The sequence below is a fragment of the Schistocerca americana genome, chromosome 2 (assembly GCF_021461395.2).
Source record: "Schistocerca americana isolate TAMUIC-IGC-003095 chromosome 2, iqSchAmer2.1, whole genome shotgun sequence".
NCBI lineage: Eukaryota > Metazoa > Arthropoda > Insecta > Orthoptera > Acrididae > Schistocerca > Schistocerca americana.
The window spans coordinates 3413057-3436340 of record NC_060120.1 but is presented as its reverse complement, the minus strand read 5'-3'; the positions used below and the strand labels follow the sequence as shown (position 1 = coordinate 3436340).

General features: G+C 44.5%; 1 protein-coding gene across 1 annotated transcript in view; it reads right to left on the bottom strand.

Moving 5' to 3' along the window:
- LOC124594893 (ATP-binding cassette sub-family C member 4-like) overlaps positions 1–22437 on the bottom strand; it is a 162642-nt gene extending 140205 nt beyond the window's left edge. The window contains exon 1 of the mRNA XM_047133366.1: positions 22332–22437. Coding sequence (XP_046989322.1) covers positions 22332–22405 — 74 coding nt within the window. The 5' untranslated portion in view covers positions 22406–22437. The remainder of the gene's footprint in view (positions 1–22331) is intronic.
- Between the last annotated feature and the right edge of the window lie 847 nt (positions 22438–23284).

Below are 23284 nucleotides of genomic sequence, written 5' to 3'. Positions count from 1 at the left end.
GGCACTAACTACTGATAGGCATAGTTAGCAAATTAAAGATTTTGATAGAGAACAAACAATTTATTTACCTTAATAATGTTCAAAAGTCATCATACATACATCTATCAATTCATGACATCCATCTTTACAAATTTCCTTTTTGTGGCGGACACACGTCCAGATCGTCCGTTCTCAAAACTCTGGCATCTCTCTCTCCACATCCACCACTGCTGGCGGCTCACCTCCAGCTGCACAACGCTACGCGCTGTTCACATCAAACTGCCTAACACTACACAAGCGAATATTCCAACAATGCCAACCAGCTACAGACTGCACACAACACAGTCAGTGATTTTCATACAGAGCGCTACGTGGCGTTACCAACATAGAAACCTAAACAGCCTTCTTACAAAGTTCATAAAAGACGGATCACTAGCTCACGAGCCGGAGTGGCCGAGCGGTTAAAGGCGCTACAGTCTGGAACCGCACGACCGCTATGGTCGCAGGTTCGAATCCTGCCTCGGGCATGGATGTGTGTGATGTCCTTAGGTTAGTTAGGTTTAAGTAGTTCTAAGTTCTAGGGGACTTATGACCACAGCAGTTGAGTCCCATAGTGCTCAGAGCCATTTGAACCACTAGCTCACGATCAGGTGACAGCGGACGGAGTTTAAACTTTTCAAAGGAATCATCTTGGCGGTTGCCTTTTATGATTTAGGAGAACCACGTAAAATCTAAATCTGGATGGCTGGATGGGAATATGAAATCCCCTCGTGACTGCGCGTCCAGTGACGTAGTAAGTGCGCCATGTCGCCCGGCGATGTGGATGGGTGAGCCGCCAACATGAAGTATGCCGTTTTAGCAGGAAGGGTGTCTATGTTTGGAACCACACGCAGTCGCGGATTTGAGAAGGCAGGATAGAGAGAAGTCGTGCGTGTATTTTTAGCCTGACGCACGTCCTTGGCCACCCACTACGCCGGCTTCCAGGGAACGCACGCCCTGCCGCCGTCGCTCTAGCGGAATAGAGAACAGGCCACGTGTGTCGCGGCTACACTTTCATCTTGCCGCAGGCTGGGCAGTTGCTGCACCTCGACATCAGCTTTGAGAATGTTTACACCGAGGTGACGAAAGTCGTCGGATACCCCCTAATGTCGTGCTAGGTCTCCTTCTGCAGCAACTCGACGTAGTCTGGACTCAACAAGTCGTTGCAGAAACATTGAGCTGTGCAGCCCCTATTGCCGTCTAGAACTGCAAAAGTGCTGCCAGGGCAGGATTTTGTGCTCGAACAGACTTGTCGACTGTGTCCCACAAATATTCGACGGGATTCATGTCGGCCGATCTGGGTGGCGAAATCACTCGCTCGAATTGTCCAAAATGTCCTTCAAACCAGTTGAGAACAACTATGGCCCGGTGACATGGCGCATTGTCGGCCACAAAAATTCCATCCACGAACATCTGCATATGGTCTCCAAGTAGCCGACCACAACTATTCCCAGTCAATCATCGGTTCAGTTGGACCAGAGGAGCCGGTCCATTCCATTGAACACAGCCCACACCATTACAGAGCCACCAGCGGCTTGCACAGTGCCTCGCTGACAACTTAGGTCCACGGTTGCGTGGGGCTCCGCCACACTCGAAGCCTCCTATCAGCTGAGATCGGGACTCATCTGGCCGGGCCAAGGTTTTTCTGTCGTCGAGGGTGCAACCGACATGGTCGCTGCAGGCGATGTCACGGTGCTAGCAAAGGCACTCGCGTCGCTCGTCTGCTGCCACAGCCCGTTAACGTCAACATTCGCCGCCCTGTTCTATCGTATACGTTTATCGCATGTCCCACGTCGATTTCTGCGGTTATTTCAGGCGGCGTTACTCGTCTGTCAGCACTGACAACTCTACACAAACACTGCTGCTGTCGGTCATTAACTGAGGCCTGTTGGCCACTGCTTTGCCCATGTTGAGATGTGATGTCTGCATTTGGCATTCTCAGCACATTCTTAACACTGTGGATTTCGGAATATTGAATTCCGTTTTGTTTTCCGAAATGAAATGCCCCATGCGTTTAGCCCAAGACAGTTAACTGCCATCGTGTGGCCATCATCAAGTCGGACCCCCTATCACACGAGTCACCTGAGTACAAATGAGACCTCTACCAATGCACTGCCCTTTTATACCTTGTGTACGCGATACTGCTGCAATCTGTCTGTATGCATATTGCTATGCCATGACTTTTTTTCACTTCGGTGCATGTGGGCATTATCAATCTACTAACGTATAAATGCGAATCTGGGCTACATTAAACAGAGTACACAGTCCGTCCCATAGGAAAGGGCCGGTCGCGGTGGCCGAGCGGTTCTAGGCGCTTCAGTCCGGAACCGCGCGACTGCTACGGTCGCACGTTCGAATCCTGCCTCGGGCATGGATGTGTGTGATGTCCTTAGGTTAGTCAGGTTTAAGTAGTTCTAAGTTCTAGGGGACTGATGACCTCAGAAGTTAAGTCCTATAGTGCTCAGAGCCATTTGAACCTTAGGAAAGGTGACTGATTTTATATTGGCGTAACTATTAACGACATCTGCGAACGTATTCACGAATTAACAAGCGTGGTGTATGGATTGGATTAAAAGTGGTGACAGTACTGTTATAATAATTCATACATGGTTTATGTATTATATGCCCTCAATATAATCGCCCCGCACCTGAAGTCAGTGTCCCCAGCAGAGATAGAAGGCGCCGTACACCGCCAACGCGTCCATCCACGTCGAGATCTCTCAACGACCGCCCTATGGCTTGGATGATGTCTCCTCTTCTGTTGTAGTGCATGTCCTGACAGGCGGTAATCTCACGGACTCATATCGTGGGAATACGGTGGATGCTCCTTTATCTCACACAGAAAAAACACACAGACGCACACACACACACACACACACACACACACACACACACACAAAGATAAAATTCAAATTTGGCGCCGAACTCTCTGGTGAACAAATGAACACTGACTGGGCAGGGACACATAACAAACCACAATCACACTGTGTTCTGGTGTAGTGAAAAGTGCTTTACTACGTTATTTGTGGAAAATACTTGTTATAGTTACGTGTGCATCACAACGTATCAGCATGATGCGGAGAATGGAAGTGCTTGCCAAACGAAAACGTAAGTAAATACGAAAATAGGCGCGAAAACATCGCGAAAAACTAAATTACGTTCTAGAAGATAGGTTAACTCCCAGCAAAAAACTTTCTCATCAACATCGTTTGGTTGCAGTCAGTGGCATCATGGGAAAATCTTTGCAGTTGCCTATGGCTTGGGTGACGAGACGTCCGGATTAATCCGGACATGTCCTCCTTTTTAGCTCTTTGTCCGGGGTCCGAACGGATTTTTACAGTGTCCGGTTTTTTCGCAAAGTTGAGTGTAATACAGTTAAATTTACAATTCGTCCCGTTCTATTGCTCTTTTCTTAAATACTTTAACTATTGGTACAGACTTAGTGATAAACACGCACGAAGGCGGTGTTAGCAGGTGGCACCAGGATCGGCCATGTTATCGTTGATCGACCTACAAGCGAATGCTAATATCGATTATTTAAAATTTTCGTTCCGTGTCTTCGCTTTGTATTGGCTTGGCTTCTTGTAGTGCACGTGTGATTTGTGAGTGTAATTTTTAACCGAGTGAGTTACGTAAAATATTTGTCTTTGCCTAAACGAAAGTGTGCATTTTCTGATGTCCTTTCCCGCAAATATCAGGCTTTCAAGAAAGGGAGAAACGAATTTGTGGCGGAATCTAGGATATGTGGAGCTCGAACGTACGTCTCAGTGGCCAATAAAGGTAAGAAATAACTCGACAGATTAACTGTCATGGTTTTATTTCATTGTTTCATAGTCATTCAGTTTATTTGTATTCGGAACATTAAAGTGCAGTTTACATGTCGTCAGTTGCTGGTTGAATTGTAGATGTTGGTAGCGGTGCGTCGAATGACGGAAAGTGAATGGTTTTAGGTTTTTCGCTTTGTAAACAATTCCGTGTTGTTGACATAACAAAACAATTGACGCCACACTCTCACCACAATCATTGTTTTTAATTTTTTATTATATTGCTCAGTTAACCACCAACTGACCCATCAGTAACAATTAACTACTAGTTTTACCGGTAATTCCCGGCAGTCATGTGACTTGGCCAAATCTGACAGGTGGTACCCGCATTTGCAATTGATCCGTTTGATGCGTCCTCTTTTTTCTTCCTTTGCCCTCCTTTTTGAAGCTGTTTGTCCTCCTTTTTAAGCAATTGCATCTGGTCACCCTACCTATGGCTCCATGTTATGTCCAACAGTGCACGTCTTTGCCCGAAGCAAATCGGCGACTACGAATATCTTTCTTCAGGGCTCTGATACTCACACTGCTATTTCCCCTTCCTCCTAACATCCCTGTAACTTTCCTACAGCCTGTATGCATCTAACAGTATCCTTAGCCTTGCAAGTGGTCTGTTCTACTGGTTGTTTTCTGAACGAAGATATATCAGGAGATTTGGATCCTCAGCTTTTCACTTCTTCAGACAAGACATTCAAATTGTTTAGCAATGAAAAGTCACAGGACACGTGTCAGTATGTATCATAGAATCGTTGTCAGTACGTTGAACAACCGTTACATAATGCTGGTGTTTGGTGCGCAATTTTCGTGTCAGTAACATTTAGTCGACTCATAGGCGGAATATATCGAACTGGAAAGTTTCTTCAGAAGTGACTCAGCTCTGTATTAGAACTGCATTTGACGTACATATCTCGTAGATATAGCAAAACATACTGACGCGATTTGCTTCTGCGGCTCACGGGATACCGGTTAGCAGCTCACTAGCCTGCCAGGCTGTTTTACACACTGGTTTGCGTGGATGCTGGCTTTTTTCCAAATTCTGATGCTGTTGCAAACAAACAGGATAATTGCGTAATATTCACGGGAGTGACACTGTTCCTAATTCCAAGAAAATACCATGTGGGAACGGCGAATATAACATTCTTCTTCTTCTTCTTCTGACAGTCCTGGATTAGGCCTCATGGCCTGTTCCAGCCTCACCATTTCTTCCTCGCCCTTCCCAAACCCTTTCTTCCAGTAGGATTGTATTCCGTAGCTTGTCAAACTGTTCTCTGAAGCGACATACGCAACATATGCTCTTTCCAATCCTACTTTCGTTAGGTTACTTTTTCAGTTTCTGTACCCCCACTTCTTGTACAGTCCTTCATTTCTTATTCTGTCTTCTCCTGCGCAGCCTTTTACACATCTAAGGGACTTACTTTCTGATGTTCCAAGTTATCTTAGGCCTTTTGATCTTAATAACCAACTTTCTGCTCCATGTAGTACTGTGGGTAATGCCTTGACTTCATAAAATTTCATTTGGGTTTCTCTTCTACCCTTCAGTGTTCTTCATATCGCGCAGCGTATGCGTTAATAGGTGTTAATTTTCTTATTTATGACTATTTCTTCTTCAATAGTTGTGTCACATCGTAGATACCGCAGATGTGACACAGAAGACCCAACGGAACAGAAAGCAGAGGAAGGGACAGATCTAATAGATTTGACAAAATGAAAACAGGCATTCAAGGAAACAAAAAATAAAAAAGGACCTGAATTAGATGGAATTAATTTAGAGCTGATAATGTACGGTGGAACATTTCTAGGAGAGGTCGCAGCCTGCGCTGACCGTGCTAGTGGTTCCGGAGGAGATTTTGGTATTAATCGAGGATTTTTTGGTAATTTGCCTTTTTTGCTGCACGTAGTTGTAGCTTGCACTGGAGGGATTCTGTCAGATTTGTGTATGCATACGCTGAGAGCAATATTCGTATTTTTTGTTGTGAGCAATACGTAATTAGTGATTAAGGACATTGTGCAATAATTAAAGTTTTCAAACTGTTCAAAGAAAGTAAGGGATGAGTAAAGTTTGTCAATATATATGAATCTTCATTTTCAGAATATAGTAAATTAAAAGTTTTTGTTGGTTCCTCTCATATTTTTTACACCGCTTCAAGGCTTGCTGACCAAACCCCTCCTGATCATTCAATTTCTATATAAAACGATAGGAGTAGTTGCATCAGCAGTTGTAACCATACATTGCACTCTGCATGGATTGCGGTATTTCCTTTGAATTATTTTACCATGCTGCTGATCACGCATGCGCAGCGCCAAGACGAGGTATGTTGTCTGTTGCGTACATGAACATTGCAGTACAACTGTTAGGAGAATATTTTAAAATTCGCAATCAGATACTGGAGGATTGATATTTCATTATTTGTAGCAAGAGTAATTAATTTCTGTTTCTCTTCTCTATCAGAAGACCGACATGTCCGATAGTAGGAGATTCCAGAAAAACGGCTGCATATCAAATTTTATTATAAAGATATTAATGTTTCACTAGATTTCCTTGCAATTTTAACGAAAAGTATAGATAACGATGATATTGTCAGATGTGGAGCTTTTCACATCTCCGTAGGTCTTTGGCCGGACTAATAATAATTACTCCTGTAATTTGATAGCTAAAACTAACAACTTTCAAGTCTTCCGAACGCTTCTTACAAAACTACAGCAAAATAATTGATGAAAGGCTTCAAAACATCTCTGACTCGATTTCGCTAGAACGGCAAGCAGGGTCTGTAGTAAGGAAGATTTTGTATCGACGATTTTTTCACTCTGAAACAAATTATACAGAAAAGACGAGAATTCAGTTTGGGGACACATTTATGAAGGACACAGTAAAGCTATGATCAATGGAGAAAAGCGGTTTCCCCAGACACCTGATAAAAGTATTCCAAGGTTTACACAAAAACACCAAAATAAGAATAGACACTGGCAATGTTCTGACGTCAGAAATGGAGATAAACCAGGGGGTAAGGCGAGGCTGTAGTGTGTCACCAACATTTTTCAACATCTACATCGACAACCTGGTCAGGGGATGGATGATGGACAGAATAGTTCAAGGTATAAGAATTAGGAGAGACAAATTTCTAAATACAATGCATTTCGAAAACGACTTGGTAATTATACAGCACAATGAAGAATAACTACAAATAGCGGTACACAGATTAAACAATATAAGCCTAAATTACAATCTAGAGATATCAAAAATAAAAATAAAAATTGGCATTTTTAGGTAAGTGCTCAATAAGGACTAAGACAGTCATCAATAACATGATAATAGAAGAGGTCTTCCATTTTCAGTATCTAGAGCTGTATCATTGCGTGAAATATTCTAGATTTTCTTACGCATTAAATAAGAATAACAATCTCGATCTTCTGGCAATTACCTTCCACGTCTTAGTCAGGAGTGACTGATTGTTGTGACCGCTTCCGTGGCCTGCCTTTGGTCAACCAGTGCCCTCGCTACCTCTGAGTGGTGCACAGAAGCCGGTTTTTGATACGGATGGACTACAGGGAAATTTGCCGCGTTCCTTACGTCCCAATGGGAGCGGCGGTTCCACTAGCGTCCTCCATGGCAGACACAGTTGAAGTCTTGTCAGCATGACGTCACGACGAGGTAGGACATCCAGTCACATTCAGTTTATTGCTTCTAAAAGGCTACCATAGCAGCCATCAACGATTGTTTGTTACTCCCTACTAAAATGGAGATAACAGTCGGAAGTTCCGGTTTGTAGTCTCATTTGACATGGCAAGAGGATAGTGAATATTTGATTGTTTCAAAATCATTTCCACCACGCTAATTACATTCCATACTTCAAACCATCAGTTAGTTCAAGTTTTCACCCTTATCGATCGGAATCTTCGGGAGGTATTTATCTGTATGAAACAGGGAATTCTGCCGAACGTATCTAGAAGAAGGAAAGGCCGCATCGGGCAAATGACGGCATGTTCGGCAGAACAGACACCAATCGTATCTATAATTCTGTAGGCGCGACGACTGTTTGATGAAAAAATTTCAATTCAGATGTTAAGCCAATGCACGAACTCCTACGAGAATCAGAAAGATACGAGTAGGGGGAGAATTGATGGGGCTCGCCGCGTGAGGTGAGTGGGAAGTTGCGAATTTGCGCCTGACCGGACGCACAGTCCCATAGTGCTCAGAGCCACTTGACCCATTTGAATACGCATACATGTAAAAACTTACATTACACGCTGTACTTTAAATATATTACTTTAAAATCGAAAATAGGAGGAAAATTCAGTTGAGATAACGAATAACTTCTAGCAGTACGTATCTCAGATACTTGTACAGCACTATGAAGTCTTCCTCTACCAGCAAAGCACTGTTCAGGTCATGGAAAATTCCGGATTCTGCCTCACGATTTTCTCCGCTGCTCTTCGACCGCCGTTAACAAAGCCCTCGCAGCTATTTTACGCGCGTCCGTTGTCACAAAGAAACTGTGTGGTTTGCGAGCTAAACACAAATGTATGAGGACGGTCTTAGGTGTAGTACCCATGCGTTCTGAAGCCCCCCCTCAGATGACAGGTTAGCAAGGTTTTCTTTTACTAGCGTGTTGCTCCGTTGAAAGTAGTAGCTGTCAAGTTGATGTCTTGAAAGGACCACTTAGCTTATCAGCTTATCCATTTTCAGCTTATCTTATCGCAGTAGGTTGTTCATTAACATACGAATTAAGTGACTCCATGATTCTGACATGCTTTGCTTGCTACCATGCTTCACTTTTTAGCGTCATACCAAGAAAATGGCAAGCTTTGACGTTATCGAAAAATTCGACTGTTGTAAATAGTGGTTTCTATCAAACACAACTTACTGATAAACTGTGAGCGTTCGTCCAGAACGTTCTACGAGCCATTACCAAACTAAACACTACACAGTTGTATCTTGCTTGGAGCGACCAAACCTCTGGACGTTGCACAACACATCTTCCCAGGTACAGGCGATTAAAAACGAAGAGTGAGAAACACGTGGCAATTATGCTGACAGCCGGCCGCGGTGGCCAAGCGGTTCTAGGCGCCTCAGTCCGGAACCGCGCGACTGCTACGGTCGCAGGTTCGAATCCTTCCTCGGGCATGGATGTGTGTGATGTCCTTAGGTTAGTTAGGTTTAAGTAGTTCTAAGTTCTAGAGGACTGATGACCTCGGATGTTGGGTCCCATAGTGCCCAGAGCCATTTGAAACAATTATGCTGACAGGACGCCCTAGAAATTGGCAGTCACGATAAGCTGACTTCCTAACAAACCGGATATCAATCTACATCTACATCTATACTCCGCGAGCCACCTTACGGTGTGTGGCGGAGGGTACTTATTGTACCACTATCTGATCCCCCCTTCCCTGTTCCGCCGGCCGAAGTGGCCGTGCGGTTAAAGGCGCTGCAGTCTGGAACCGCAAGACCGCTACGGTCGCAGGTTCGAATCCTGCCTCGGGCATGGATGTTTGTGATGTCCTTAGGTTAGTTAGGTTTAACTAGTTCTAAGTTCTAGGGGACTAATGACCTCAGCAGTTGAGTCCCATAGTGCTCAGAGCCTTCCCTGTTCCATTCACGAATTGTGCGTGGAAAGAACGACTGCTTGTAAGTCTCCGTATTTGCTCTAATTTCTCGGATCTTTTCGTTGTGATCATTACGCGAGATATATGTGGGCGGTAGTAATATGTTGCCCATCTCTTCCCGGAATGTGCTCTCTCGTAATTTCGATAATAAACCTCTCCGTATTGCGTAACGCCTTTCTTGAAGTGTCCGCCACTGGAGCTTGTTGAGCATCTCCGTAACGCTCTCGCGCTGACTAAATGTCCCCATGACGAATCGCGCTGCTTTTCGCTGGATCATGTCTATCTCTTCTATTAATCCAACCTGGTAAGGGTCCCATACTGATGAGCAATACTCAAGAATCGGACGAACAAGCGTTTTGTAAGCTACTTCTTTCGTCGATGAGTCACATTTTCTTAGAATTCTTCCTATGAATCTCAACCTGGCGCCTGCTTTTCCCACTATTTGTTTTATGTGATCATTCCACTTCAGATCGCTCCGGATAGTAACTCCTAAGTATTTTACGGTCGTTACCGCTTCCAATGATTTACCACCTATGGCATAATCGTACTGGAATGGATTTCTGCCCCTATGTATGCGCATTATATTACATTTATCTACGTTTAGGGAAAGCTGCCAGCTGTCGCACCATGCATTAATCCTCTGCAGGTCCTCCTGGAGTACGTACGAGTCTTCTGATGTTGCTACTTTCTTGTAGACAACCGTGTCATCTGCAAATAGCCTCACGGAGCTACCGATGTTGTCAACTAAGTCATTTATGTATATTGTAAACAATAAAGGTCCTATCACGCTTCCCTGCGGTACTCCCGAAATTACCTCTACATCTGCAGATTTTGAACCGTTAAGAATGACATGTTGTGTTCTTTCTTCTAGGAAATCCTGAATCCAATCACAAACCTGGTCCGATATTCCGTAAGCTCGTATTTTTTTCACTAAACGTAAGTGCGGAACCGTATCAAATGCCTTCCTGAAGTCCAGGAATACGGCATCAATCTGCTCGCCAGTGTCTACGGCACTGTGAATTTCTTGGACAAATAGGGCGAGCTGAGTTTCACATGATCTCTGTTTGCGGAATCCATGTTGGTTATGATGAAGGAGATTTGTATTATCTAAGAACGTCATAATACGAGAACACAAAACATGTTCCATTATTCTACAACAGATTGACGTAAGCGAAATAGGCCTATAATTATTCGCATCTGATTTATGACCCTTCTTGAAAATGGGAACGACCTGCGCTTTCTTCCAGTCGCTAGGTACTTTACGTTCTTCCAGCGATCTACGATAAATTGCTGATAGAAAGGGGGCAAGTTCTTTAGCATAATCACTGTAGAATATGAGATATCTTGATGAAAAATGTCTTATTTCAGCTGCACTACTTTGTGTGAATCGGCGACTAATTTGGTAATTTTGAAACTATGAATGCAAAGGTACGAGATCAATTCTCAATCGCTCCACGGGTTTTCTTCCGCCACTTATCTCTTCTGTCACCTCTGATAATTAATCATACAAGTGAAAAATATCATGTTGCACGTGAAAAATATCATGTTGCCACGTGGTTCGGAGTCCACAAAATGAAGGGAAGTTCGGTCAAGAATGTGCGTCGTCTACATGTGCGTAATGGCTAAGCTTCCTTTGTTGGCTGCACTTGGAGGGATACAGACATTGGCTAGCCATTGTAGCAGTGCACAGTGGCATAAAGAGCAGACATTTACTATAGCTCCTTTTTTTGTTAGACTCTAAGGTGACATACGCAATTCGTACATAAAGCGGTTTCAACCAGGCAGTCACTGCAGTTTAATTTATTGTATTAGCTATTAAATCTACGTAGTATCCTCCCTTGTCAACGCAGTAGCAACAGACTGTCATGTGTTGGGATCTAACTATGCACTTGTCATCTAGTGAACTTTCGAGCAAGGGTACTCATGATTGCGGCAGTTCATCAGAAGTGCCTACTACCGGACAGCAACAGTATGGGAGATAGTAAAAGCATGCCTAATATTTACTCGGTGGAGGAGTTTCTTCCTTCTCGGGTAACGGCACGACACAAAACTGCAGTCCAGATCATCAAGTACAAAACACAGCTGGGGACATTGGTCGAATGAAGGGAATCCAGTCAGGAAACTACGGCAGTGCCTGAATTCAGTGCCGTCAGCGTGGAAGCGCATACGGCCATTTATGAGTTCTGACCGCTGCCGAATCTGTCGAAAGGTGACAGAAGGAAATGTAGGACCCAAAAAATTGGAAACCGCCTTCTTATCACCGCTGAAAAATGCTCTCGAACAGAAACAGAAGGATAATGATGAGAATTAATACCGAAGCGAAGAGAGAAAACTAAAACGAGACGTCGTAGGAAAAAAATTCGTCCTGTAAAAACTTATTCCGCAGTCAAAATGGTTTTGCCCAGGGTGCGGATGTGATTTTGATGACGAATGGACAAAGAGTGATAAACATGAAGAACGGTGACATAACAACTGTAGGACGCTATGGCTATGAGCATTGCGTGCGAATTCTTGGCTGACTGAAAGCTTACTCTTACTCACTTGTGCGGGTTAGAGCACGCAATTAAACTTTCATACTCCTCGCTCGTGTTATGTGCGTGCGTAAAAATGCACTTACCTTTACAACGATTAATATGTAGGAACTTGAATGACATATTATAATTTCTGATGTCATAGCAGAAGCACACCGATCGTATTTAGTACACTTCTGGAAATTGAAATAAGAACACAGTGAATTCATTGTCCCAGGAAGGGGAAACTTTATTGACACATTCCTGGGGTCAGATACATCACATGATCACACTGACAGAACCACAGGCACATACACACAGGCAACAGAGCATGCACAATGTCGGCACTAGTACAGTGTATATCCACCTTTCGCAGCAATGCAGGCTGCTATTCTCCCATGGAGACGATCGTAGAGATGCTGGATGTAGTCCTGTGGAACGGCTTGCCATGCCATTTCCACCTGGCGCCTCAGTTGGACCAGCGTTCGTGCTGGACGTGCAGACCGCGTGAGACGACGCTTCATCCAGTCCCAAACATGCTCAATGGGGGACAGATCCGGAGGTCTTGCTGGCCAGTGTAGTTGACTTACACCTTCTACAGCACGTTGGGTGGCACGGGATACATGCGGACGTGCATTGTCCTGTTGGAACAGCAAGTTCCCTTGCCGGTCTAGGAATGGTAGAACGATGGGTTCGATGACGGTTTGGATGTACCGTGCACTATTCAGTGTCCCCTCGACGATCACCAGTGGTGTACGGCCAGTGTAGGAGATCGCTCCCCACACCATGATGCCGGGTGTTGGCCCTGTGTGCCTCGGTCGTATGCAGTCCTGATTGTGGCGCTCACCTGCACGGCGCCAAACACGCATACCACCATCATTGGCACCAAGGCAGAAGCGACTCTCATCGCTGAAGACGACACGTCTCCATTCGTCCCTCCATTCACGCCTGTCGCGACACCACTGGAGGCGGGCTGCACGATGTTGGGGCGTGAGCGGAAGACGCCTAACGGTGTGCGGGACCGTAGCCCAGCTTCATGGAGACGGTTGCGAATGGTCCTCGCCGATACCCCAGGAGCAACAGTGTCCCTAATTTCTTGGGAAGTGGCGGTGCGGTCCCCTACGGCACTGCGTAGGATCCTACGGTCTTGGCGTGCATCCGTGCGTCGCTGCGGTCCGGTCCCAGGTCGACGGGCACGTGCACCTTCCGCCGACCACTGGCGACAACATCGATGTACTGTGGAGACCTCACGCCCCACGTGTTGAGCAATTCGGCGGTACGTCCACCCGGCCTCCCGCAGGCCCACTATACGCCCTCGCTCAAAGTCCGTCAACTGCACATACGGTTCACGTCCACGCTGTCGCGGCATGCTACCAGTGTTAAAGACTGCGATGGAGCTCCGTATACCACGGCAAACTGGCTGACACTGACGGCGGCGGTGCACAAATGCTGCGCAGCTAGCGCCATTCGACGGCCAACACCGCGGTTCCTGGTGTGTCCGCTGTGCCGTGCGTGTGATCATTGCTTGTACAGCCCTCTCGCAGTGTCCGGAGCAAGTATGGTGGGTCTGACACACCGGTGTCAATGTGTTCTTTTTTCCATTTCCAGGAGTGTAGTATAAGAAAAAAGACAGTTTCGAGCGCAATAATTACGTATTTAGTAACTGACAAACCCGGCATTTCCCACGTCTTCATTGAGTCAATTTTCTATTACAGACAGAAACAAAAAAATGAATTGTGCTTGTAGTGTAAGTGACAAAAAATTTCTTTCCATGTATTAGTGAAAATACCTTTGAAATTATGAAACAGTCGTACAAAGAAATATGTATAATGCACAAATGTAAAAGTACAATATCACGGACAGTTTGTGTACGCTGGTCGCAGCTGCTTCGTGTCTACAACGCGAATTTGCACGTTTCTATGGCAACGCCTACGCATAGCTGTGTAGCTCGTTTTTGCCTGCAGCCGTCCGCTGTTCGCAGTTGAAAACTGTCAAAATCGCTGCCAGGAGTCAAAGGTATTCCTTGAGTCGACTGTAGGAGTGTCTTAGAATTAAAGGATACATGTGTTCGAACTCCGTGCATGATGCGACAATTTTTCACGCGATTAAATGTTTATGACGTCATATCTCTTGAATTATGTGTCGTACAATGATGTATTTGTGTAGGCTCAGTGAGCAGTATATGTCAATAATGTATGCGAAATATGCTGCGAATAGCGTTAGTAGCAAAGAAATAATAAATTTAAACGTCATGCATAATGCGGCAGGTTTTCATGCATTTTACTGTTTGTTTCGTCATATCTCCCGATTTATGTGTTATATAACTATATCATTTTGCAGGTAAATTGAGAGGTATATGTGGATACTGTCTGCAAAATGTGTAACGAATAGAATTAGTAGCAAATAAGTGGTAAATTTAACCTCCCTCCATAATGCGCCAGTTTTTGACGCTTCTAATTGTTTATGACGGCATATCTGCTGAACTATGAGTGGTACCAGGATATAATTTTGTAGGTACATTAGCGGCAAAGTGGATACTGTCTGCGAAATGGACTGCGAACAGAGTTAGTGGCACAAAAGCAATAAATGTGAACGTCATGCATGATGCGGCAGTTTTTCACGCATCTCGTTGTTAATGATGGTATACCTCCTGAACTACGGTAAGTAGGTGGTTCCTACCCTCAAAGTGATTGTTGTCTGAAGGCATGGGAAATGTGTATCAAGTTTGGTTGAAATCGGTCCAGTGGCTTAGGAGGAGATGTGGAAAATACACATATATACATACAATATATCCATTTTCATAATACGTATGGATTAATTCTGGTGACCGTTTTCCGTCTAAGCGATTATCTTCAGACCAGAAGTTGAAATGTGTAACAAAATGGGCCATGTGTGATACAGCTATTCGTCTTATAAACTTATGTAGAATAAAATTATGTGTATACCCTTGATGACGTGTGGGGCAAGAACAAGGCGCTGTTGTGAGTACCAGTCACCAATCGCTGACTGGCTTTTTAACGCGTAGCATTCACTAGTTGCAGTTATGCAGCTGTCTCACTCTAAACCCTCAATAATTTCGTCGCGCTTCACGGTATCGTGAACCTATCGTGTTAGGTGCTTGACACCAAATCGGCTGCCGAGGTTTGAACAAAACACGCGTCACGTACGGTCCTAACTGCCGCTGCGTCGTATCTAGTAGGTAGCGGGCAGTGGTCACTTCCTGCTGCCGCTTTGCACACCTCACTGCGCGGCCTTGGAGGACACCTGTACGCCGCGGCGGGAAGGACCCGATTCACATGTCGCCGTGAGCGCTGGAGGGGGCTGGGGGTCTGCAACGTGGTGTCGTGACCCTCTGCTGCGGCCGATGCGCGCTGAACTGGGAAGGGGGAACCGACAACAGACTACACTCGTGCGTAGCGTATATTTCTTTGTTACCGGCGTTTTGAGACACGGGAAGCTATTATAGGAAGGAAGACTTGTTAGAAGTGCCATCGAAAAATTAGGCCGGGCCTTGCCGGACCAGTCGTCGCACTATTCGGCCGAACTATTTTTGACAAACCGTGGAAAATCTATATTACTGGTCATTAAAATCGAAACACGAGAAAGGACAGCAAGTAAAGGACGTTTACTTTGTTATAACTACGGTCTTAGGTTTCCACGACTGTCACGCGCATCTAGAATCGGTGGATTCAGGAGAGTCATACTCAGCACCGCGCCGGACCTCAACGGTCCCACGCGACTATACAGGGTGAGGAAGCCGAGTCATAACACCCTTTGTATCTCCCCAACCGGCGTAGATATAAGGATGCCGTTTGGACAGTGAATTGCAGGGCAAGGGGCCAGTTGAATACATCACATTTCATGTTTGTGCTATGTTTTATTACAGAGATATGAGGCCATCTTTTGTTTCTTTAAATGGAACCCTATGTTAAATTTTAGCGTAACATGATGGGCTTAAACAGACGGTTTCAAATATGTGTATATCATAATATACAAATGATTCCAGTTTTATCACAAAAAACATGCTTTTTTTATTAACACTTTCTCAAACTACTATAGACGAATAGCGTTAGCAAAATCTACACGCGCTTTTAATCATTTGGCAGGTACAACAAATATAAAGGAGAAATTGGAGAGGGAAAGGAATTAGGATGTGTCTGAACCGAAACAGTATATATAGTAAACTAAGCTACAGTTCTATCTAACATCCAGAACAGTATCCTGGTCCCAATGAACGTTCCAATCTTGTTGTATCCAGTTATCGGATACTTTGGTGTTGTTTGCTTCATTGATTGCCAGGACAATATTTTCGCGGCGCTGTAATCTAGAGCGACGTGATTTTAACCGTAAATGGACTCGATCGCGAAAATATTTTCGCAGCGAAGCTCTTTAAAATATTAAGCCTGTGTTCGGAAAGTAAAAGCTGCGATAGGACACGACAAAGTAATTTTATTGTTTACAGAAAATTAGACGCAACTACCTTTACTGCAAAACTAGATATAGGGAAAAGTTGGTGTACCAGGGGATAGAGTAGTACGTAGATGTTTAGTTGAAATGTGCAGTAGAGTGAAATTGAAATCATAATGGGCAGAAAGCAACTCCGTAGATAGGAGTCGTAGAAGAAAAGCTTGCTTGTTGAAGGTTCAATTTTATTATGCACTTTTAATGAGGCAGAAAGCTCATAACAGATTAAGTATGCTCTTGTACTGATTTTAAAAACTGATCTTGTGGACGAGAACTATATTGTGTGGAGGATGATGCATCGGCAGTGTAGAAACAGAACACTTCTAGGAACACGTAGCTGGTTTCTCTTTTCGCTTTCATGGTACGCCTTAAGTACAAGGGGACATCAAAAAGTAAATTACGTGTTATTATGTCAGGTAAAAAGGTGAAGATTCGCGTCGTGGCCCTGATGGGCCAATGGGGTCCAAACGACCGCCGTGTCATCCTCCACCAATGACGTCATCGGTCACCATTGTTTCGGCCGTTGTCGGGTTCCTTGACCTTGACCTCGCGTGTTGCGAGGTCTGGACTTCATTGTCGGCACCGCGCACGTCTGTCCGGTGGCCCTGGTCAATACATTGTTGGCTCCGTTTCACTGCAGTTGGACGCGACATTGCGTTTGGTCAATATACCGCCAAAATTTCACGGCGAATCTGTGTGGAATTTAGACGTTTTGCCCACAAGAATCGTACTGTCCTGCCTACTTGAACTTTGGAGTATGTATCACAGTGCCGCATCATTTCCCTCGCACTCTGGGATGCGCTAGTTATCCATCTCGTAGCAGAGCCGTGTCTGTAGGAAACACGTGGCGTGTTCTCTCGCCTAGACAATGCACCACTCCTGTTGCGCACTGGTACTCTATGTAGTCCCTACTTAAAATCCTCAGTGGGCGCCACTGCATCGTTAACTGGTGCTGGCGCTAGTCTATTCACACTACAGGGAACGTGAACGAGACGTGTTGTCACGCATCACAGTACAGCGAACGTGAAGCTGTGAGGGAGCGCCCGCCGGTTTACATATCACCTGTTGCTTTATCCTTTGTGTTTTTCTTTCTTTCTAAGTTCCAAATAAAGTCAAAAAGGTTTCTTTCTCGACAGAGCAGACTGTTTCACTGTTGAAAAAATTTTCATTGTAAAACTCATATTTTGTACTTTTATTTAGGCACTGCGTTGTTTGCATGGTGGTTGCCGCTTTTTCAGTTATAGCGGTTCTTCCAACACCAGTTTAACCGGACAGTTCAAACAGCACAAAATAACCAGTTTCTGAAATAAGCGATTTTCGGTTTTTATTCCCACAATTTTGCTGTATAAACGTAGAAATCGAACAAGTATTAAAAATTTTTGACTCCCTCAATTTCAAGATAAATAGAGTCAAAATACTGAATTAAATAGGCAAATAAAAAAAAGTTAATCCGTCCACTGTTCTCTGCTTTTCTCAAAAAGTGGTAAGCGATTGACTACTACAGAAACCACCAGTATCTCCTACCGATTTTAATTTTTTGAAACTTTGTTCAAAAATCACGTTGTAATCGCGGAAACGTGCCACTATCTGGACAGTACGAGTACTCAGGGTGAAAAATGAGGCAGAAGAATGTTTCTCATGTTAATTTGTCCGTTCCAAAGCGTTAAAAAATGGCTCTGAGCACTATGGGACTTAACTTCTGACGTCACAGTCCCCTAGAACTTAGAACTACTTAAAACCTAACTAACCTAAGGACATCACACACATCCATGCCCGAGGCGGGATTCGAACCTGCGACGTAGCGGTCGCGCGCTACGGGACTGCAGCGTCTAGAACCGCTCGGCCACTCCGGCCGGCCCAAAGCGTTAAAAGCAGATAAATGCACGTTATGTAGACACAGGCACCAGGTCAGCTGCACTCTATTTTTATTGTAAACTGTGAATGACCTGTTACGTTTTAAGTTTTTCCTTACATTATGTCGCAAGTTTGTTGCGGCTCCTCCCGTTTTTAATCTTTTGAGGAAAATGGAGCACTGTACTTCAATGATACCGCATTCTGTAAACTACTTCCAGACCGTAATACAGCTGTGACGACAGAGAGAAACTACCACACAGACAACATCGGCAGAGACTTGGACACTGCACATGCACACGTAGCGTCTGTTACGCCACGGCACACGATGAACGTACATCACTGGCTCAGCAATGCTGCACCAAATCTTATGCCACATCTTTGTTGCTCGTTTCTGTCGGCATTGTTATTAAAATAGAACTGATCGCTTCTTCCATTTGCTATAAAATCGCAGAATTTCAAAACAATACAAATTTTACGAATAAAAATTACTCCTTCTTAAAAGAAGGTCCATTTTCAAAAAAAAAAAAAACCACTTTTTAGTTATTAGCAAAAAATGGAAGCACCTAGTTTAACCCTAGAGCAAACAAATACCGAAAAATACTGGTTATTCAGAGCTAAAATAGCGGTGCTGATTTACCCGTTCGGTTTTTCCCATTCCTAATGTTTTACTTTTCCTTTGTCCAGGTACCGTAAAACCGAAATCAACAAAGCATTAAATCCTGATGCAACCTCCGTAATCTGCCACGAAAAATAGCAATGAATAAAACAAAGCTTAATGAGACACAAAATGGTCTGATTTAACGTGAGTGTATGCGACGAAAATCACGCCAACTTGAGGATGTTAGAAGAGCTGCCACCGTCAATGTCAGTCAGACCATCGTTTCCGAGCGTTCTTGACGTTGCACGTACGTTCCGCGACGCCCAGCGAGAGTCGACCGCAACAAACACGTGTTTCCTGAAATCGCCAGTAGTGTCGCTGGTTAAAGGCGCTACAGTTGGAACCGCACGACCGCTACGGTCGCAGGTTCGAATCCTGCCTCGGGTATGGATGTGTGTGATGTCCTTAGGTTAGTTAGGTTTAAGTAGTTCTAAGTTCTAGGGGACTGATGACCACAGCAGTTGAGTCCCATAGTGCTCAGATCCATTTGAACCATTTTTGTCGCTGGAAGCGGGAAAGTGTAAGCATCGCACGCTCTGTGGCCGCCAGCAAGTGCTTCCTTTGTAGATAGCGAGGCAACGTCTGAGCGTCTCTGTATCAGACTGAGAGCTTTTGTGATACTGAAAATATACTTCTAGTTGCACCGTGTCAACCTCCCGTTGCTTCTGAGAACGTCTTCCGGTGTCCAGTACTCGGTCAAGGCCTGTACCTGTACGCTGCAACAGGCCTGCCTGGACACAACATCACTTGGGCAGCGGCCCTGCCTGGCGCTCCGAGCGCACACCCTATTCTCCCAAACTAGCGGCTGAATTTTCTTGGAGTTTACACTGGTAACTTCAGCTCAGATCAGGACACCGCACGGGCTTCATTTCGCAAAAATCGGATAACGAAAAACAGATATCAATATTTAATCTTTTATTCGAAACCGTTGTATTGTGCGTTTTCGTGTTTGAACATGCTAATCTACAAAGCTGCTAGATCATTTTTCATGGGGTCACCACAGGTAACTCAAAGAATAGCTACGAGCACCGTACAGGCTTCATTTCATAAAAATAGTATCACGAAAAAAAAGATATCTTAATTCGAAATTTTGTCCATACTTCCACAAAATCGATTTCGATGAAATTTGGTGCGGAGATAGCTTGAAACCTGTGGAAGAACATAGGCTGCTTTAGAAATTGTGTAGTACAAGAGGTTTACTGATTTCAAGAATATTACGCGAATTTGGGACAAATATTTACTATTTGGAAAAGCTGTTTGCTCTTTAACTTTTGATCTTTATGATGTTTGCTAAATGCTTTTATTGGTTGATATGTTTTACATGATAAGATTCAAAGTAATGAATGCAACGCCTGTACAGTCTCCGATGATTTTAATCCATACTTCACACTACTTGTTGATATGGCTACTTCATTAGCACAGTGCACACACATGGCCGCACCCCCTTGTACGCACTGCCCCGCGGCGACATCGCTCGCGCTGACGCATCGTGCGTTGGGACACGGCAGGGAGCAGAGTGGGGGCGCACATCACGAGCTATGCTGACCTCAACACGCAGACACACGCGAGCAGCCGATGCTATTGCACGTATAGTAGCTAACTTACTGTCACACAAAACAGTGCAGCTACGGGTTAACAGCTAGTACTGCATTATTTTAAAATCGAAATGTGTACAAAATTGGAAACAACCCCAGTTAATGTTAAATGCGTGTATTTCATGCTTTTTCAGTTCTACTGACCGCATTAGCTTACACCGTAAGCCCGATATAGTTTGGACGCCATGGTTACTTTGACCTCCCAGACACCAAAAGTTTTACAGCTCTCTGCTGGTTTTCAGTTCGATGTTCAGTATATTATGTTTGGTAGTAAAAGTCCCATCAGTATACGCTAAATGGCCGAGTTTTTTGTGCAACAGTAGGCGAACGTGTTGCGACTTATAATTGTATACAAAAAAATGTAGTAAAATGAGGGTGTGCGAGATCCACTATTTAACTGCAAAGCGAGGGTTTATTTCAAGTATACCATGTACGTTACTCGATTATTTCTCAAAACAGACCACCCACGAATTTTTTATCTGTCTCCATATTACGATTTCTGAGATTATGTGCGTGCTTGCTCGGGTTTACTTTGATGAACGACCAGTGTTACCCAAGGATTAGAGATACACAATTTATTAAACAGAGTTAATGCCAATGACAGCATGGAAGTAACGGAAACGTACATTATCCATAGGGGTACACACGACGGCTCATTTGTAATACTTAATGTATCTACAACTAAAAAACAAAAATGTCTGTCAAATAGTGCGCACATTGCAAACTGTTGTGGTTTAGCCATTGATTCAGGTACAACATTTAACGTCAAATATTACCAGAAACGAGGAATGAAGTTTGTTTGAACACAAGTGGCAGACGTTGTCCCGATAAATTAAGAAAAAGATAACCTTAATTCTAACTGCAGTGGATGTTTTGAAACGGGGATTTAGGTCTAAGCTGGATGAAATTGAAGGTATTATAAGTAGCTATATTTGGAGCTACTTGTGTGGTAGCCTATCTTAGTACCGTTCATTAAATTTGTAATTTTGATGATGGATCACACTGCTTTATGTACCGTACTAGGTTATTTCTTTTATGAGGCTTAATAAAGCACTTAAGAAAACTTTGGATCAATGTATTTGTTTCTGGGCGGCCAACGTTCCTCTGTGTTTTTGAAATATTGAACACAAATGGAATGGTAGCTGACAGTTGTGGTGGAAGATATAGGCTGGACAATGTATCCCGAATTCCATGTTAACTTTAACCACCTACATTTTTTTCCATTACTTCCTCTGTATTTTAGAAAATATTTTGTGCTAATTAGTATGTAATCCTTCCGTACAGACACCTATGTTCACTGACATAAATATCACAGAAGTTAAAAACAGTCCTGATAACCACATTTGAATCTGAAAATCGGTCAAAGTGTACCCGGTTTATGGTACTTATTTGACTAAGTAATAAAGTCATTGCATTGCAAGAAAAATAAAAAGTTGCAAATAAACACTGCCGATAAATTTCCACTTAAAGAAGCACGCCGCAACATTCGCTACTCAGAAGTTGTCGCACTGCGATGCAAACACGTTTTCCTAAGTTTCCCGCTGGTGTAAGCCTTCAGCTTACAGCCGCCTCATTCACACACACGCTCGGAACAGCGCAGTGGTGGGGGCAGCCGCAGCGTCGAGAGCGCACTCACGAGAGTAGAAGGCCTGCCCTACTGTGTCTACCGCTGACTCAGCATTGCCACAGTAAATTTCCTGCCCTCTGAAGAGTCCGCGCACCGTCAGATTCAGTCGGATGGTCGAGCGTCGTTCGAATCGAGACACGGATGAGGCAGTCCCAGGTGGATTGTTGCACGGCGGCGGCTTACCAGAAGGTGAGCACGGACAGCGGGTTGGCGGTGGCGCGCGGGTTCGGGTTGGACTTCCGCTTGGAGGCGTCCATGGCGGCTGGGCTGGGCTGCGTCCTGCGGCCACCGGCTCACTCACTGGACTGCCGGCTGCGGACCTCCGCCAGATGAAGGCGCCAGATCCCCCCCTCCCCCTCCCCCTCCCCCTCACCCCTACTACCGCCGCGGAGGCATGACTTGCGGCGCAGCGCTTATCGCCTTCCGATACGTAACGCCGGCCTTCGACCGTCGCGAATTGATACTTGCGGCGGGTAGCGCGGGCAGTCCGCCGTCAGATAACGAACATCTCAGTATTCGGCGGCGCCAGTGGGATCAAAGGGCACCGTTACTCTATTACTTCAGAGTGTGACGAGTTAAAGCCATTGGTAACTGGTAATCAGAGTAGCATTATCCATTTTTTTGAGCATACAATTTTGTGGCCGTGTCGCTGCACCAGATGTTCAATGAAGTCCAGTTTCACTTCGTCCATCCCTGCTAGGAGACACGATATACAGGGTGGTCCATTGATAGTGACCGAGCCAAATATCACACAAAATAAGCGTCAAACGAAAAAACTACAAAGAACGAAACTCGTCTGGCTTGAAGGGGGAAACCAGATAGCGCTATGGTTGGCCCGCTAGATGGCGCTGCCATACGTCAAATGGATATCAACTGCGTTTTTTAAAATAGGAACCCACATTTTTTATTACATATTCGTGTACTACGTAAACAAATATGAATGTTTTACTTGGACCACTTTTTCCGCTTTGCGATAGATGGCGCTGTAATAGTCACAAACGTATAATTACGTGGTATCACGTAACATCCCACCAGTGCGGACGGTAATTGCTTCGTGATACATTACCCGTGTTAAAATGGACCGTTTACCAATTGCGGAAAAGGTCGATATTGTGTTGGGCGACGTCGTACAAGAG